The following is a 19,917-nucleotide window of genomic DNA, read 5'->3' as shown; positions in this document are numbered from 1 at the left end:
ACATATATTTATCTGCCCTGTGTCCGAATCCTTCTGGTGACAGAGGGCTCACTACCTCACAAACCAGCCTTTCCACTGAAAGAGCTGTAATTACTGGAAAATTTTCCATACCAGATAGTTAATCCAGAATACCAGGCAAATGTTTTAGGCCAGTTTAGGAATATATCAAGATATGACCTCCAATCTTTATATGTAAATATATATACTATATAATTGTATATAATATATATATGTTATAATATGATATATGATATATAAGTGTGTGTGTGTATAAACAATTGAGTATTTAATCTATTTGTTTTTGAGTTGTCTCATTTCCTTTAATTCTTAGGAAAGTCTTTTGGGAAAATGCATCTTCTATCCTGATGCACAGAGGGAACAGCCAATCTGAGTCAAGTACTAGTAGCAGTAATATAAAAGGAAGACTGACACCCAGCAGCTCAGAGATGCTGCCTAGTACAGAGAAGAAAGACAGAAGGGCAGGTATGCTCTCAGAAGGGCTTCAAGAGGCAGTTTTGGTCCAGCCGACCAAAGTTCGTTTGGACACATAGGAATAGTAAGAAGAGAGTGTTTGGGGGAAAGAAATGGAAAGGGGTCGCCAAAACTACCACATGAAGCTATTGTGAACTTTTCATCCTTTATGGGGAAATAAAGACTAGCTATTACAGAGGGAACACAATCTTACTAAGTTTTGAATACAAGTATCCATAATGGACTGCCTATTTCATCCCAATTCTTACAGGACAATGGTGGTTAGGAGAATGAGTAGAACTATAATCTCTCTGCCTTAGACCCCTCTCAATTCCTAATCAGATAATACTAATTTATAGAGAATTCTATATGGGAGGTTGTCTTGGGAACCTGAAAAAGTTTTGAATATAGGGTGTGTGTATGTGTGTGTGTGTGTGTGTGTGTGTGTGTGTGTGTGTGTGTGTGTGTGTGTGTGTGTTTTCCAAGCCTCACCTTACCTAAGTATGGAAAGCATCTGCTACAGGATATCCATGAGGTGACAAAATTTTTCGTTGTCAAAACTCACAAAGACTGTCTACCATGGCAGACAGGGACAGTAATCTGCACTGTGGAGGGACATTCCATATCACAGAAATCTCAAGTCTTAATCTCAAGAGAAATTGAGAGAGGTGACAGTGGTGTCCTATCCAGAAGCAGATCGTAGGGACCACAGGAAGGCAAATACCAGACTAAGCTTGGAGCATTTCATTGGAACTGTTGACATGGTGGCCACTGGGAAATTCTTTCCTTGGAGTATTTTGAGCAACAGATATCATTTCAAGCAACAAAATAGCATATAACATTTATTTGGGAGGCAGCAGAAAACTGACAATGATCAACCATAGTTAGACAACAGACACAGCATCAGGACAAGCATATGGACAGCCCATGGCAAGAGTTCTCTTTGGCTATCTAAAACTGGCAATTCTATGTATATAGAGATTGGGGCTGGGAGCTGAGGTATCAATACACTACAATAACTGGAGTGGCTAAGCAGCATCCAGAAAATGTAAATCCTTTGTACTTTGAGAGGCAGCAAAGTAGAATGAATGGGATATTAAACATGGTTTGGGGCGTGCCCTTGCCATCTAGTTGTATGACCATAATGTGTAGGCAGTTAGGTGGGGCATAATAAATAGACTGCTGGATTGGAGTCTAGATGATCTGAGTAAAAATACCAGTTGCATAATCCTGGGGGAGCAAGTCATTTAACCATCCTGGATATTAGTTTCCTCATCTGTAAAATGGGGGGAGGGATAATATCACCTACTTCACAGGAGGATCAAATTACTTCTCTGAGCCTCAGTTTCTTCATATAGAGTAAGGATGAGAGTATCCATAATATTCCACAGTACTGTTGTGAGGCTGAAGACAAAAAAAAATGTCTATAAAGCACTTTGCAAGCATTAATGTTACATAGAGATGCCAGCCATTCTTGAGTTTGTGGCCCTGTGAAGGTAGCCCACAGAGGAGCAGTAGTAATCAGAGTCTATGGCCAGGCTGGACTGGATCCCCCTCCAAGAAGATACAGACAATGTCAAGAGAGGGAACCAATCAGGCCTTTTGAGAGCAAAGAGAACTTCCTGACTTGGGAGCCAAACAGGGGGTTGCTGGGTAGCAGCAGGGGCCCAAAGATTCCTTGCACATATTCTGAACTAGGACACTAGACTGCTCAGCCCTTATCTGGAGCCCTTTTTGGCTGGAGAGCTGCCACCCTTGGTCATCGGCTCTTTGTAGTCACTTCCACAGTTGCCCTTGGTTTTGATGTCAGTAGTTCCTGGCTTATAGCTGTAAGTGCTCGAGGTTCCAAAGCCCACACTGAAGCCCGTGCCTCCTGGTCCAGTGTTGGTGCTGCTGATGACCGCTGTGAAATCACACACATATTAAATTGATACCGGACAAAGAAAACAGAACTAGGAGAACAATACATACAACAGTAATAATGTTGTGGAGATCTTTGATTGATGAAATGATCCATCATGATTTCAAAGAATAGAGGGTGAGGGCACACTACCCATTTTCTGCCATACAAGTGATGGACTCAAGATGCAGAATATGATAGAGATTTCCAAACATGGCCGATGTGAGCATTTGATTTGCTGGACTATGCATATTTTATATAAAGGTGTTTTGGTTTTGGTTTTTTTTTCAGGTAATGATAAAGTGGAAAGAGGAAAGAAAGGGAGACCCTGAATAGTTTTGTTTGTTTATTTTTAAAAGAAGATAAAGAAAATACAATTAAAATGTTTTTGAAAGGCCAGAAAAGAACAGAAAAAGGCTAGAAGAAATCACAAATAGAACAGCTTTAAATATGAAAGAAAATATGTTATGCTTGAAAAGAAACACAAACTGTATAGAAGAGATTCAGTTTCAGGTATAAGTCTGTCCAGATAAGCATATGAAAATACTTGTACATTTTTAAAAGTCCAGACTTTTAGATGAAAAACAAAGAATAAAGAACTTGCAGGAAAGAAAGGAAGACGAGAGGGAGGAAAGAAGGAAGGAAGGAGGGAAGGAAGGAAGGAAGGAAGGAAGGAAGGAAGGAAGGAAGGAAGGAAGGAAGGAAGGAAGGAAGGAAGGAAGGAAGGAAGGAAGGAAGGAAAGAAGGAAGGAAGGAAGGAAGGAAAGAGAGAGGAAGGGAAGAAGGAAGGAAGGAAGGGAGGGAGGAAGGAAGGAAAGGAAGATAGGAGGGAAGAAGAGAGGGAAGAAGGTAGGGAAGAAAGGAAGGGAGGGAGGAGGGATGAGGGGGAGGGAGGGAAAAAGGAAGAAAAGGAGGGAAAGAGGAAGTGAAGGAGGAAAATAATATAATAGAAAAGTTCTGAAATGTGAGTCTGGCTTTGTCACTCACTGGCATTAGAAAATGTACCATCCCTCTCTGGTCCCAGGTTTTCTACTCCACAAAATCAGAAGGCTGCATTCAATAGCCTTTTTCTAAAGGTCCCTTCCAGCTCTGATAATATGTGGTCCATTTGAAGCTGTAAAAGGATTTTTTTGAGGGGTAGTGATTGAACTATATCCCTCTGAGGTCCCTTACAACTCTGAGGTTCTGCCATTCTAGCGTTTTAACATTCTCTCTTCCATTGTTTTCCCTTGATCACCACCCAAACCCCAGAGTGGTCTCCATTGCTTTTGTGCTTTTGCCTGCATCTCTTCTGCAGTTATCCTGTTCCCTTGACTTGCCCCAGAAATGACTAATCCCTATCCTATATAAAGGAAAGCTACCAAGAAAAGAGCCAAGGTATGGATATACTTACAGATGCTCACAGAATTGGGATATTCACCAGACATCCTGCAGAGGGGAAAACATAAACCATAAAGTGATTGTGATAGTTATTCTACCTAGCTCAGTGCATTTTATTCTTAATTATCCAATTGCAGGGAAGGAACATTAAGACAATTTCTATAAACTATTCCCATTTCAGTTTAAATCTTCAGTTGAGGGGCAGCTAGGTGGCGCAGTGGATAGAGCACCAGCCTTGAATTCAGGAGGACCCAAGTTCAAATCTGGTCTCAGACACTTAACACTTCCTAGCTGTGTGACCCTGGGCAAGTCACTTAACCCCAGCCTCAGGAAAAAATAAATAAATAAATCTTCAGTTGATATTTCCTCTGTCACAATATCCTCCATAATGGAGCATAATGTGGCATTAGGGATTAGTTTGGTACTCTGGGAAAGAAAACTGGGCTAGAATTCAGAAGACCTGAATTCAGATTCACAATTCTACTGCTCAGTTCTATTGCAGTCAATTAGGCTCTCTCATTTTCTGTCTCTATCTGTAAAATGAAAACAGTTTGATTTCCTTCCAACTCTAAAACTATGAAAATTCCCACCTCATCCTATCCCCCTTCATCATTCTTCAGTATAAAGTGTTTGTAGTATAGTTGTGTGGTGTAGTAAGGGAAAATTCTAAACTTGGAGTTGGGAGGCTGGAGCTCTAGGATTGGCTCTTTGCCACTTTCTCAAGTCATTTGGTTGTCTCAGTTTCCCTTTCTGGAAAATGAGAAAATTGCACTAGATGAGCCCTAAAGAGCTTTCTATCTATAATATCCAATGCTTAAACTCAAAGCTCCATTCAAGGCTCAGTTTCAGTGCCACTTTCTATACAAGGTCATTGCTGATCTCTCACACCCCCAAATTACTTTGTATTTCATTTTTATGTATTTCACATTTATCTGTGTATATGTTTTCTCTGACAGAATGTAAGCTCCTCGGGGCAAAGAACTATTTTGTTGCCTCTTTTTTATTCTCAGTTAAATGTTTATTGATTAATTGATTGACATTTAATAGATCCTGCAATCTGTCTTTCCAGACTTGTTATATATTTTCCCTCATTGTGTAGTATGGCCTCCTCACTGTTTATCACATACATTTCATCTGCTTTCTCCAAGCTTTTATCTAGGCTTTCCCTTATGCCTACAATGTCTTCCTTCTTCCCCTCCCCAATTATATTTCACAATTATGTGTGCACATGTTGTCTATTTTATAGAGAATGTCAGTTTCTTGACATTTTGCTTTTATATTTGGATATCCAGCCCCTAGCCCAGTACCCAGCAAATAGACACTTTAAAATGTCTGCTGATTTGTTTATAAATACCTGTTTTATTGCCCTGATAATGCTAGCTTGTACAACATTGCTCTCCCGCTCTCCTCACCTGCACTCCTCGCCCTCCAGTAACTTCCTGTAGGTGGCGATCTCCATGTCCAAAGCCAGCTTGACGCTCATCAGCTCTTGATAGTCCCTCAATAGGCGGGCCAGCTCCTCCTTGGCACAGTGTAAGGCACTCTCCAGTTCATCCAGCTTGGCTCTGGCATCTTTCAGGGAGCAATCACCCCGCTGCTCAGCATCTGCGATAGCTGTTTCCAGATTGGCGCACTGTGGAGCAAAGGCCTTAGGTTCTCAAACTACAAAGTTTTGATGTTACAAGAGAGTAGCTTTAGAATTGAAAGGCACCTTAGAAGTCATCTGATCCAGAAGTCTCATTTTATCAATGAGGAAAGTGATTTCTAAGAAAGTGAAGAGATTTTCCCATATCATACACTTCTGAGCTTTTAGAGTCTCCCACCATGGGAAAAAGAATCTACTCAACACTGGAGTAAACCCTAGAACTTCATACTTTCTTCATCCCTCTAATAACCCTTCCAGTCCTGAGGACACTCTCACATCTTGCTTTACCTCAGGACCAGGGATTAGCCACATGCCCTACTACTGTATAATATCCCTTTCCCTTCCCCCCTCAATCTCCATCTTTCTACCGTCTGCTAGGGAACTGCTAATAACATTAACATTATTATTGCTATATGGAGAAGATGTCTGTCTACTGTCCCATGACTCCACTCATAATCCTTGTGTTTCTGAGTCATAGGAAATCTGGGTTGAAACTCCCTTCCCTGACCATCACTTTCCACTCCCTCACACCCACTCACCTCAGCCCCAAATTTATCCTATACAATAATCCAAGTGTGAGCCAAATCTCCAATAATCTAATAAAACCAAATCTCCAAATTCATGAAGACATGCAAGTGTTGTCACTGGTCACCAGATAGCAAAGTGTAGGGTGGCCTCCATGCCAGTTCATACCATAAGATCATGCATGAAAATCTAGAAAGGACTCCTGAAACCATCTAGTCCAACTCCCTCCATCCCCTATGAATTTAACACCATTTGACAATTCAAATCCATCTCTTTACCTTTCCCATGTTTCTGCTTTTACTCATATTGTTCCACTTGTCTGGAAAACCCTTCAATCCTTTAAGGCTCAATTTATCATGAAGTTCTATGAGAACCTTTGATCTCCCTTCTCCCCAGACTCCTACTACATTTATCACGCCATATGGCTTAGCAGTTAATTATATACTGTCTTAAATTAGTCATCAAATAAGCTAGTCTCTCCAACTGGACTGCAAATTTCTTGAAGGCAGGAGTTATTTATTCTTTATAAGATCTTGGGTTATGCTGAACACATAATAAATATTCAGCAAATACTCACTGGTTGATTTATGATAATAAATCATATTTTTTCACCTGTTTCTTCACGCTCCCAATCTCTGAACGAAGTCTCTGGATCAGTCGATTGAGTTCTGAGATCTCAGCTTTGGTAAGTTTAAGGTCATCACCTTGCCGTCCAGCTGTGACTTGTAGTTCCTGGATCTGAGGATAAGCAGCAAGGACAAGGAACAGGGAAGATTTATTCACAAGGTGTAAACTGATTAAATCAGACAATTCTGTCTCATATGCTCGGACAATATTGAAACAAACATAATGTTAGGGTCTCAAAGATAGTAATTTTAAGAGTGCATGACCAGATATGTCCACAAGAATGAGGAAGGACCATGGAGTACTGTCACAAGCATGGCTCTTACTGACCTTAACAAAGAGTCATCATTTCTCAGCAATTTGGTGTTCTCTGTACCAAAGAACTCAGTCAACTTACAAGCCAGTCCAAAGCCCAAGCCTTTACATAAAGATAAATACAAGACAGGGAAACACAAACCTGTTTCATTCACAGGCACACAGGAAAAGATGCTCACATAATCAGAATCCTTTAGACCCACACTCCTCTGCCATAAAAAAAATCCCACCTGGTTCTCTTCTTCTCCCTCCTTTCAACATCCCTCACCCCAGTACTACAAACCCAGTACTAAAAATTCCATCTGAGTCCACCATGTCTGTAAGAGAAATATCATCTAATAAGAGAATCAGGTTAAGTAGCTGTGGCCCACTCCAACATCATAGTGGAGTGGAAAAAACAAGACCTGGGTCTGAGTCTAGCTTCATTGTATACTAGCTTCAGGCAAGTCATCTAATCTCTCTGATCTTCAATTTCCTCATTTATGAAATGAGAATAATACCTGTCTCAGAAGGTTTGTCTAAGGATCACATGAAATGATTAGTGAGAAAATCTTTGCAATCCCCCACCTTGCTCTGATAAAGGGCCTCAGCCTCAGTCTTGCTTCTCATGGCAGTCTCCTCATACTGGGTTTTGATCTCATCAATGATGCTGTCCAGATCCAGGTCTCGATTATTGTCCATGGAGAGGATGACAGATGTGTCACTTATATGGGACTGGATCTGGGCAATCTCCTAAATAATGGATAGGCAACAATGAATTTAAGAATATCTTTCTTTTCCTAAATAACCTCTCAATGTACCCTTAATGCAAATGTCTTGAATAATGCAAATATTAAGAGTGTTCTAGGAAATATTTAATAATTAGCTTTCTAGAAAAAGAATGTATTTACAATAACTTTTAAGTTAAGCTTGCATCATTAGCATTTTCTCTACTGCTTTCTTTTTCTTGTTATAGCTTTTTATTTACAAGACATATACATGTCTTGTAATTTTTCAACACTGAGCCTTGCAAAACCTTCTGTTCCAACTTTTCCCCTCCTTCCCCCCATCCCCTCTAGATGGCAGATAGTCCAATACATGTTAAGTATGTTAAAGAATATGTTAAATACAACATATGTATACATATTTATACAGTTATCTTGCTGCTCAAGAAGGATTGGATCTAGAAAGAAGGTAAAAAAAATCTGAGAAGGAAAACAAAAAATGCAAGCAAACAATAGCAGAAAGAATGGAAATGCTATGTTGTGGTCCACACTCATTTCCCTAGTTCTCTCTCTGGGTGTAGCTGATTTTCTTCATTACTGAACAGTTGGAACTGATTTGGTTCATCTCATTGTTGAAGAGAGACACGTCCATCAGAATTGATCATCATATAGTGCTGTTGTTGAAGTGTATAATAAATCCCTGGTTCTGCTCATTTCACTTAGCATCAGTTCATTTGAGTCTCTCCAGGCCTCTCTGAAATTATCCTGCTGTCTACCATTTTCTTAAGACTAGACAATCCACAAAGCAATCATTTAAGTCCTGATTTGTAGCCTTTGCTTGTTCTAAGTTTTCAGGGTGAAAATTTAACCATCAGCTCTTGAGAGCCAGTTCAAGCTGACTCCAACAATATTCCTCAGTCTCACTGTAATGATCCAAGACTAGGACAAGAGTCAGAAGACCTGAGGTTTGTTCTCAGTTCTGCCACTAATTATTGTGATTGAGAGTCACTGTTTCTTAAAAAAACTTAGTTTTCTTATCTGCAAAACTGCACTGGACAAGGACTATTTTTAAAATTTTCTTTATACTCCCAATACTAACCACAGTGCCAGATACATAATAAATTCCTAATTATTTTTTTAAACTTAAATTATTTCCAAAGGCGCTTTCAGTACTAATTTTTCAAAACTCCTTTGTCCAAATGTCCTGTTCTGAGAAAACATTTGTCATTCACTTCTTATCTCCCTAGAACTGTATTCTCTCCAGTATATCTGGAAGTATTCTTAATATTTCTGTTGTTGAGGTGAATTTTCATTCTTAACAAAAACTTTGCAAATAAATAACTATCCTTACTAGTCCACTTTCTTCCTTACTCTTTCCAACTAACCCCCTTAGCATGGCATCTGCTTCCTGGCCACCTCACATAACATCAATCCTCTAGATCTTGGGCAAGGAGACATGTGACATCGATGGAGCCACTGGTCTGCATGTTTTACTTATGTGAGAGAGAAAATGGATTAGGATGCTTACCCCTTCATACAGGCACTTAAGGAATTTGATCTCATCAGTTACGGCATCCACCTTGGCTTGGAGCTCTATTTTGTTCATGTAAGCTGCATCTACATCCTGTGGAAACAAAATCCCAGAGACATGTAATCTCTTCCTTCATGTTTACCCCATTGTCCCTGATTCAACTGGGAGGATGCAAAGGGAGGAATCCTATTGGAGCCATGATTTCAACATCACACGTCAAGGATGTCTACCTCTAAAATCTCTTATTTCTGCCTCTTTTGAGGGAAGGATCATCTTTCTACTTATATTTGTATTACCAGAATTTAGCATGAAGTTTGACACATAATTAATAAATGCTTCTTCAGATGACTTAAGACAAAATACTTGGGAGCAATGGACTTAAGAATTGCCCAAAATTTCAATCAGTGACCCAGATCCTTCCTCAGCTGCTCACTAACTATATGACCCTTGGCAAGTGACTTATGCTTTCTTAAACTATTTCCTCTTCTGTAAAATGAGGATAATAATATCTTTTTCTTTCCAAAGTTGTTGTGAGGATCGAGTGAAATAATATGGGCAAAGAGCTTCTGAAACCTTAAAACTGCTATCTCCTCCCACAGAACCCCCCAACTTTATTGGGTGCATGAAGTGAAAAAGCCAGTGGTCAATGAGCCCCTTGGTCCACCCAGGACTACTCTCACTTTGTTTCCCTTCTTACATCCCAGCAGTCACTGTCTCACCTTCTTGAGCACCACAAATTCATTCTCAGCAGCTGTTCGTTTATTGATCTCCACCTCATATCTACATGGGAAGAAAGAGAAGGCACTGCAAATGAGATTCATGAGAAAATAAAGAAAGGCAGGAAGAGAGGCTCTACACTTTAACAACTTTGGGGTTCTTGTCCAGTGAGGATGAAGTAGGCTTCACTTCTGTGACCCATAGGTAGTCTTCTTTAATGAAAGTTCCTCTCCTTCCAAACTTTGTGCAAAATGACCACATTTATATAATAGTTAATGTAAAAAAATTTATGTCACCATATGTCATTTAATAATTGAATACCAACCCTCTGAAGTATACAAGACAGATATTACCATCCCCATTTTAGAGATAAGGAAACTGAGAGACAAATAAAGTGACTTGCTCAAGATTACAACTAGTAAATGGAACAAGTGGCACACAAATCCAGGTCTCTCCTGACTTCATAATGCAAAACTTTCTTCCTGATTCTTCATGACACCATGGACCATGACACACCAGGTTCTTCTATCCTCCACAATTTCCCAAAATCTGTCCAAGCTTATGTTTGTTGTTTCCATGATGCTGTCTCTATCTCATTCTTTGCCATTCCCTTCTCCTTTTACCTTGTCTTCCCCAATATCAGAGTCGTTTCCAGTGAATCTTGTCTACTCATTTGATGGCCATAGTATTTAAGCTTTAGCTTCAGTTTCTAAATTAATTACTAAAATATATCCCACTTCAAAACTAACTACTCTTGACTCTGATTGCTTTCCTTCCTCCACATCCCCTCCCCACTGAAGTGATTAGCTTGCCCTCTGTCCCTTTGTGTGGTTTTATATATTGTTTCTAATCAATTTTAAGTCTTTGGTATGTGCCCCATTTCCCCCATTCGCCCATCAAAACCAACTATACAAACAATAAAATCTGTTCTCCCTAAATTCCTTCCTCCCTTTCTTTCTATATCCAGTTTCTTGGAAAAAGCTAGCCATGCACTTAGAAATCAATCAAATGGGAAAGTACAAGATGGCACTGAATGGAAGAGGTTCTCTTTTACTGACTGTAAACTCAGAAGTCTCTGATTTCTAAAAGTTCTGGGCCTTGGAAGCTATGCCTAAGGGCAGGCATCCTAAAAACCAGTCTTCTGATTACTAGTTAAGCTTAATGAGACAAACAGCCCACTTTCAAATTAAAACACCTCACAATTTTCCACACCAATGGTGGGAACTAAAAGTACAGACAAGTGCTTATGAATGGGAGGGACAGAACTTTTGATTTCATTGGTATGGAGATCTCCTCTGTGAGAAGACTCCCTCTGCCAAAATAAGTTGATCCACACCTTGTGGTCTTTGAGAATCGTGTGGATTAAGTGGCTTGCCCAGGACCAGGCACACAGCTCCTGTGTCAGAAACACAATGTAAGCCCATCAACCTGGCTTTCACCTGCGACTCTCTATCCACTATACTATAAATAGTGAATTTGTCCAAAAAAGATTTCTGCCAGGAATGAATTTTGATCTTAATTCAAAAATTGTAGGAAGTCACATGATGGAACTATCCAAGAAGTTCTAATGCACAATTAACCAGAAAATTGTCAGGTTCCATATTTAGCCCTATTCTACCACCAGCTTTGTGTTAGTAATGAACAATATCATTTCTCAGAACAATAACCAAAAAGAAAAAAAGATGTGTAATCATCTTCATAACACAATAAAATTTTAAAGATGATTACACATGAAATAACAAATCAGCTACGTACAACTTGCTATTCTTACCTCTTCTTGAAGTCCTCCACCAAATCCTGCATGTTCCTAAGCTCAGAGTCCAGTCTAACCCTATCTCCTGACAGTGTCTCCAGCTGTCTCCGAAGTTTGCTGATATAGCCTTCATAAATAGGTTCTAGATTCCTCTTGCAGTTGCTCAGGTCCAGCTGCTGCAGTAGGTTCCACTTAGTCTCCAACACCTGATTTTGTTGCTCCAGAAAACGCACCTAGAACCCCATGCATTAAACAATTAGAACTCCAAACTTGGGTTAGATGCTTTCTGATGTACTTTCTAGCTCTGTAAATACTATAATGACACTATAATTCTTTCACTTCTTCTAAAGTAGAAAACTAAAAATCAGAGTCAAGTGACCATGGCCATTGCTAAGTAGAGACTAGCTATAAGTGTTGAGATAACCAAGAAGGCAAAAACTGATCCAAAAGAAATCAGGCGGTAAACCTGAAGAAAATAGATGAAATATAATGATTTCTATATGGAGGTAAGTGGGGAAACATGCTATCTGCTCCCTGACAGAGATGATGGACTCAAGATGTAGAATTAGACAGTGTTGGATATGGGCAATGTAGGAATTTTTCTATATTTGTTACCATGGATTTGTCTTCCTTTTTTCCTCAGTGGGGAGGATAGGAGATGGGAGAAGGGAAAAATACTTATTCATCAAAAATATTGTTTTGAATACATTGTTTAAAAGGGATAGAAAAGGATAGAAAAATAAAGAGGATATAAAAATTCAATCACTATCTTCAAGGAGATTAATTATATGGGTTATTTTCTCATTCTTTTCCCTGGCTCTTTAGTCCTTCCTTTCCATGAACTCTCCCTTCTTCTATTTCATTCCACAATTTCTTTGTGACTTCACAATTCAGTCTCCAGACAAAAAAAATCTGTCTTCTGTTTTCTTCACAAAATTTCTTTTTCCCATTTGGAGACTTCACATGGGCTTGTCTCCCTTCCCAGGCTTGTCTTTCAATCCAAAGAAACATTGCACCATACTTCCTATCTTCCTCACCACCACTAAGAAACTAAACTAGATTGATTCCTTCATGATGCTTCAATGTCCCTACCAAATTCTTCTCTAGTTCTGATTTCTATAGCTATGTGTAGCTGCTTTCACTATTTTGTGAGCCCTGTGATACATTGGACATCTTTCTTTTTTAACAGAATTTGATTTTTCCCAGTTATTTAATGTATTTTATTTTTCATCAATTATATACTAAAATAATTTTTAACATTTTTTTACAGTTTTGAGTTCCAAATTCTCTTCTTTCTTCACTCTCACCCCTCACTGCTTCCTGAGATGGTAAGCAATCAGATATAAATGATACATGTATAACCATGTAAAACATTTCCATATTAGCACTGGACATCATTTAAAGCAACAGTTCTCAAAGTATGGTCCAAGGATCCCTGGAAATCCTGAAACTCTTTAAGCAATTTTTCATATTTTAATAGATTTAATAGATTTAAATTTAAATTTTAGTAGATAAACACACACAAACAAAAGCTTTTTGCATGTGGGACAGGGATCCTAAAATGAAAAAGTTTGAGAACCACTAGATTCTATTGTTTATCTCCAATTTACCATTTATACAGTTCATTTGTACAGTTATTTGCATATTGCCTTAGACTATAGTTCCTGAAGAGCTGTCTTTTATTTTTCTTTATTTCTCCAATCCTTAGCACAGTACTTAGCACATAGTAGGTGCTTAGTAAGTATTTACTTATTAAGCTCTGCTACTTAACTATATCAAAGTATGTATATGTCACTTCCCTTTTTAATTTTTTTAATCTCCATCTCCTCATCTGTAAAATGAGGAAGCTGAGCTAAAAGATGTCTAGAATCCCTTCAAATTCTAAATCTTCTAGTCTCTCATTAGATTAAAAGCTCCTCAAGAGAAGAAATAGAGGCTACTCCTTTATCTATCTATTCTATCTGAATGTCCCACAAATGCCCACTAGTACTCAAGATGGGACTCTGACTAAAAAAGAGGGAAAGGATTTTCAAGACAATGCACAGAAGTCAGCTCAACCTACCTTGTCGATGAAAGAAGCAAACTTGTTGTTGAGTGCCTTGATCTGCTCACGTTCCTGGGTCCTGACTTTCTGAATCTCAGGATCCAACTCCACATTGAGTGGGGCAAGGAGGCTTTTGTTGATAGTCACCTGGGGAATGCCTCCGGGAGGACACACTGACGGACACACAGGTCCAAGCCCAGCATTTCCAAATATTGTTCCCACAAACCCACTCACCCTGCCTCCCCCAAAGCCAGCCCCGTGTCCAAGGGCATAGCTCCCAGTCCGGGATGCCCCTGTCGTAGCACTGATGGAAATGCGACGATTGCCACATAGGCTATAAAGACTTTTGCTGCCAAAGGCTGCTGCCCCTACTCCTTTAACCCCACCTCGGAAAGAGGTTGAACTGCTGCTAAGCCGACTTGAAATGATAGCTGAGCAACCACTGAAGCCAATGCGGTCCCCACTAGGGTAGTGATTGAACTGGCGACTCATGGTAGCCAGGCAAAGATGGCAGCAGTTGGAGACAAAGAGGTGGGACCAAGAAGTACAGCTCAGCTGGTCTACCTCAATAGACTCTCCTCTTATATAGTCTAGATGGTTGGGATAGGAGACAATGAAGTCAGCTTAATTTATGGGTCAGAATATCCTTCAGGTCACTCTGGATTACTTTATAAATTATCTGTCACTCCACCTCACAGATTTTTGTCTCTTCCGTCCAGCCTCTGATGATTTGATTCCCTCGTAAAATGACCCAGAACACAAAAATTACTTTGCTTACATGTTGCATTATTATAATTTGGGGGTTATCTATTCATGTTGCCCTCCAATTACCAGGGGTATCAAATCCTGGATCTCTATAGTAGGCTCCCAGATCGTCTCACCCCCTCAGTGGTTTTGTAGGTTGGGTTGATGTTGGGGCCAATTTTGGGTCAGAAGTGGAATGAGTAGTATTGGGAACCATTTATTTAGATTAAATTTAGATTAAATGCCCTTCTTACCTTCCACTGACTACAGATACTGACCAAAATTCTTACCTTCATCCTCCTTGCATGGTTCCTTTGACAACTGGTCAAAGACATCATGACTACCTGGGACAGAAGAAGGGAAAATTGCTGATAAAGGGGAAAAAAAAGGAAGAGAAGGAGAGAAATGGTAAAAGAAAGAAAAGGTTGTCCTAGGTAAAAATGGCTTCTGTAACACTTCCAGAGATAGGCCAAATTCTTAATCTTTTTTGGATAATAGAATCTTCTGGCAGTCTGATAAAACCTTGAGCCCCTCCTCAGATGTTTATTTTTATTTTACAATTGAAAGAAATGCTTAATTTCAATTAGAGATTAATGAAAATAAAGGTATGAGCTTCCCCTGAAAACTATGTGTATCTTGGAATTTGTGGACCCCAAGTTATGGACTCCTGAGTTGAGAAATGTCCTTCCTAGAAGAATTACCCAAATGAAAGAGATTGGAGGCTGTGTCTGGACACAAACCACAAGCAGAGGATTGACTATGACCCCTTGAGGTCATTTACAGTCCCCAAAGACTATGATTCAGAACTTGGAACTAGCTAGACACCATTAATCTTGGTTCTAGGATCTGATAGGAGTGTTAGCTTGTAATGACTCCATTTTTCACCTGAAGGCAAAGCATTAGAGTCAGACAAAATTTCAAAATTAGGACTAAAAGAAAGGCTCTTCTGCACCTGAACTGAGATCCCATTCTCCAGTTCCACCCCCATTACAATGGGGAAATTCTTCTTTGTGTGTAATTGAATTTCTTCTGGCTGTAACAAGCCTATTATTCTAGAGATTCTCTTTAGAGATGAATAGCAAGTGCTCTCCATCAGTTAAATACTTTATTTGTTAGAAGGTTTTTGCTCGTTATTTTTCAGTGTGGGAAGGAGGAAATGAAAATAGATTTTTGCACATTTAAAAATTTAAACAAAAATTAATAGGAAGCTTAGCCAGTCTCTGTTTAAATCTGTCCTCTCTAAAAAAGTAACTTCCTTCCCTGTCTGAGATTAAATCTTTTCCACTGTTCTGTGGTTCAATTGCTCTTATCTCTGTCTTTGTGTTGCTGTATGTCTCCTCTCTCTTGTCAGACTGAAAAGTCCCCAAAAGAAAGGTCCATATCACCACTCACAATACACTTTTGTTCTTCCCTCACCCAACAACCTGAATGTGGAGAGAAGAAGCAAGAGATAGGAGACTAACAGCATAGAAAGAGCGGGGAGATTCTGAGGACTTACTGATATATGAGATACTGAACTATTTCCTAATACACGAGAATCTGGAGTCTCTCTTAAAAAAAAAAAAGTGATAAAGTTAGTCAAAGAACTCAAAATCTGTATCAGAATAAGTTAAAGGAGATAAGGAAACTTAGCCTGGAGAAAAGAAGCATCATGAGGGGAAAACTGTAGTTATAATCAAGTGCTGACAGGGTTATCATGTGGAGAAAGAATCCAATTATTCTATTTTGTCCAAGAGGACAGAATCAGGAGAATGAGTTGTTTTAAAGAGGCAAATTAAGGCTCAATGAGGGTAAAAGTCCCCAAAATTAGATCTATCCAAAAGTGAAATGGGCTGCCTAGAGAAGAAATGGATTCCACAGCTTGAACAATCAGCTAGTGGCTGTTAGGATAGGGATTGCTTCCTGCCTGGGTTAGGCTAGATGATGCTGAGATCCCTTAACTCCTATGATTTAATTGGAGTAAGAAAGAAGTAGAGAAGACATATTACTCTTCAAGTCTTGGAAGAGTTGTCACATGGAAAGTGAATTAGACTTATCCTAATATAAACTCTTTGAAGGTAAGAACTGTTTTATTGGAGACTTTTTATATCTCCAGCATCTAATAAGAGGCCTTATACATAATAGGCCCTTAATAAATATATTTTAAGTTGAATGGTTAGATTGTTCTGCTTAGTTATAGGAGAAAGAATTAGGACCAAAGACTAGAGGATGGTTGATTTGAACTCAATATAAGAATTTTCTAATCATTAAAGCCATCTGAAGGTTAAATGGGCTGCCTCTCAAGGTACCGATTTCCCATCATGACTAGCAATTTGGACAATCACTGAAATCCAGGATGTGAGAGAAGAAATTCATTCATTTCACAGGAAGTTAGAATAGATAACATCAGGGAGGTCCCTTCCAACTTTGAAATTCTTAGTGAGAGACAGCAGGGTATAATGGAAAGATCACTAATCTATAAATCAGTAAATTTGGGTTCAGATCCCTACTCTGTCACTCTCAAAATGGTCTTAAGAATCATTTCTCCTCTCCAACTTTGGGTTTCAGAATCAAAGTTAATGAATTGATTAGTCAAAAAAAGAGATTGGTTAAGGTGATCTCTATGGGCATTCCTAGCTAGACTAGCCCATGAGTTGATCTCCATGGCTTCTTCCTGTACTGTCTGAGACTCCTCTGTAGTCTTGGCTCTGCCTAGGTCCTTCTGAGGAGTCAAATGGTGTCCTGTGTATCAGAACCAAGAGCCCTACGTAATCATAACCAAAACTGTTTACCTCCCAGGGAATTAAGTTATTAGCTTGATAAGTAAGGAGGCAAAGAGAGAGGAAGGTGCCAAGGTGATGAAAAGATTAAGAAGTCTAGGGCTGAGTTTCATAGAAAGATTTTGTCAGATTTATGTGTTTCATTCTTCTGAGAAATATATATGTCCAGACTCCTATAAGTGGTCTGGGGGAAGCCCTTCTCAAAGATTCATATGAGCTGGGGGGAGATCTATGTGTCCAGCCCCAGTAAAAGTGTTCTGTGTCACTGGTTCCTTTTTGGAACAGTTATCTGGTCTTTCTTTGGGGATTATATAATCAATAAATACCCTGAGGAAGTTCCCTGCCTCCCATCTCTCCCAAAAGGAGAGCTGTCTCTATGTCTGTGCTCTTATTAGGGGATTCTATACATTCAGATCCTTGGGAGGAGACAGCACTAAGGGAACTCTATATATTCAGTTCCCTTGGAGGATATATGTCTAAATAACTCTTCCAAGGCCTTTGTAATCAGCTTCTTCCTCCAGGTGTTCACTTCCTTTGAGGAGAAATAGTCCAGTAACTGGCTCTCTGCATGTCTGCCTTCTGGGGGGTGGGGGCTATGAAAGTTGTATGACCCCTATGAACTACTGGGAAGAGAGTATCTCCCTTTGTAGTGCTCAAGTAGTGGTATTGGGTAATAGCAAGAATTCTGAAGAGATCTGGGACTGAATCCCAATTTTGACACCGATGAGTTTTGTGATCATGGACAAATCACTTCATAAGTCTAGTTATCTTACCTGAAAAATGGAAATATTTCTATTTTCAGTACTTGCCTGACAGGGTCATTATGAAGAAAGTTTCTAAGTACTATGGAAATATGAGCTATTTTAATTAACTCCACCCTAACTATTTCCAGGTTTTTATGTTTTTAGCTTTTTTATTTTTTTATTTCTGAAGACAAAAATACATAGAAGGATTTCACTTACAGAATTAGGTTGGACAAAGGAAGAAATTATCTCTAGACATGTGAGACAGTAGAAAAAACTTTTGAGGGATGCTACAGGAATCACTTTTTCTAGAAATACTGAAAAACAATAGAGATGCTCCATTTGTCTGAAATAGTAGTTCTGCCCAGAACCAGGGGGTGGATGAGATCATCTTTCAACATCTTCCTTAAAGAGGATGAATAAACATATGGGTGAGATAATGACCTGTCTTCTCCCAGAATCTACTTATTTTAAGATTCAAAAGTGCCTCAATGGAAATAGCTAAAGACCAGAGGTGAAAATCAAGTACTGGAGTGGGAGGATCAAAGGAGTGAAGGGACAGGCTTGAAGGATAGCTTTCATCAGTGTCCAGCCTGGATCATCCCAATGGCTAGGTCATGAACTATTATTTATTATGTCCCCAGGCTACCCTCTGGTATGAAATCAACACAGAGCCCCCAGAGGTATAGTTCCCAAAGGAGGGGTCTTTAAAGCAGAGGACAGAATACTATTAGGAAATTAAGAAGAAAAGTAAACAAGATGGCCCTTGGAGATAATTTACCTAATAGATCTTTAGAGAAGGGAGGAATTTGTAACCAAAGAAGAATTAGAAAATATTATGAAATGAAAAATGGACAACTTTGATTACATTAAATTTAAAAGATTTTGCACAAATAAAACCAACAGAAACAATATTAAAAGGGAGGTACAAAGCTAGGGAAAAAATTACAGCAAGTGTTTATGATAAAGGTCTCATTTCTAAATATATATATAAAGAACTGTGTCAGATTTATAAGAATATAAGTCATTCCCCAATGGATAAATGGTCAAAAGATATGAACAGATAATTTTCAGATGATGAAATTAAAGACATCTATAGTCATATGAAAAAATGCTCTATATCACTATTGATTAGAAAAATACAAATTAAAACAACTCTGAAGTAGCACATACTTCTCAGAGTGGCTAACAGGACATGAAAAGCTAATATAAAAGTTGGAGGGTATGTGGGGAAACTGGGACACTAATACATTGTTGGTGGAGTTGTGAAATGATCCAGCCATTCTGGAAAGCAATTTGGAACTCTGCCCAAAGGGTTATAAAACTGTTTGTAAACTTTGACTCAGCAGTGTCATTGCTAGGTCTATATCCTAAAGAGATCATATAGCAGCTCTTTTTGTGGTAGCAAAGAACTAGAAAATGAGTAGATGTCCATCAATTGTGGAATGATTGAATAAGTCATGGAATATGAGTGTAATGATGAACAAGTTGATTTTAGAAAGACCTAGAAAAATTTACATGAACCGAAACTGAGCAAAACAAGCAGAACCAGAGATACAGTGTACAGCAAGATTTGTAACAGATAAGATACTTGTGACAGCAAGATTTGCGTTGATCAACTTTGAAAGACTTGGCTGTTCTCAGTGGTTCAGTCAAACAATAAATTATTTATTGGATATTGGATAAAATTTATTTATCCAATAAATTTTGGATAGAAAATGCCATCTGTATGCAGAAAGAGAACTATGAAGATTGAATGTAAATTGACACATGCTATGTTCATTTCCTTTTCATGTACTGTGGTTTTTCCCATTTGTTCTAATATAGAAGTGAATATGATATGATAAATGAATATAAACATGGCATATGAAGAAATGTGTATTAAAAAAAAGAAAAAACAAGATGGCCCTTTGGTCAGATTGTGGTCCCCATTTTATGATTGAAGAGCTCATCAGAAAGTCAGTGGGCATACCAAATGTGCCTTCCCTCAAATCTAGGTAGAAACTCTCCCAAAGAACAACGAGTTTCATACCTAAGATTTTTGGTACTTTTCACTGAAGAA

General features: G+C 38.8%; 1 protein-coding gene across 2 annotated transcripts; it reads right to left on the bottom strand.

Moving 5' to 3' along the window:
- Positions 1-1,326: 1,326 nt before the first annotated feature.
- On the bottom strand, positions 1,327-14,101 carry LOC141542837 (keratin, type II cytoskeletal 72-like). 2 transcript variants are annotated; one of them, XM_074267449.1, is made up of 9 exons: positions 13,628-14,101; positions 11,584-11,798; positions 9,815-9,875; positions 9,093-9,188; positions 7,428-7,592; positions 6,534-6,659; positions 5,164-5,384; positions 3,765-3,799; positions 1,327-2,374 (listed from the first exon to the last, which is right to left on the bottom strand). In XM_074267449.1, the coding sequence occupies exons 1-9, from the start codon at positions 14,099-14,101 to the stop codon at positions 2,190-2,192; spliced, it is 1,578 nt and encodes a 525-aa protein (XP_074123550.1). In that variant the 3' UTR covers positions 1,327-2,189. The 2 variants fall into 2 exon arrangements, with proteins under 2 accessions (XP_074123550.1, XP_074123551.1); XM_074267450.1 differs by lacking the exon at positions 6,534-6,659.
- Between the last annotated feature and the right edge of the window lie 5,816 nt (positions 14,102-19,917).

This window comes from Sminthopsis crassicaudata, chromosome 5 (assembly GCF_048593235.1).
Source record: "Sminthopsis crassicaudata isolate SCR6 chromosome 5, ASM4859323v1, whole genome shotgun sequence".
NCBI classification, from domain to species: Eukaryota; Metazoa; Chordata; class Mammalia; order Dasyuromorphia; family Dasyuridae; genus Sminthopsis; species Sminthopsis crassicaudata.
Note: the sequence above shows the minus strand (reverse complement) of the source record. Positions and strands in the feature narration are given on the sequence as shown.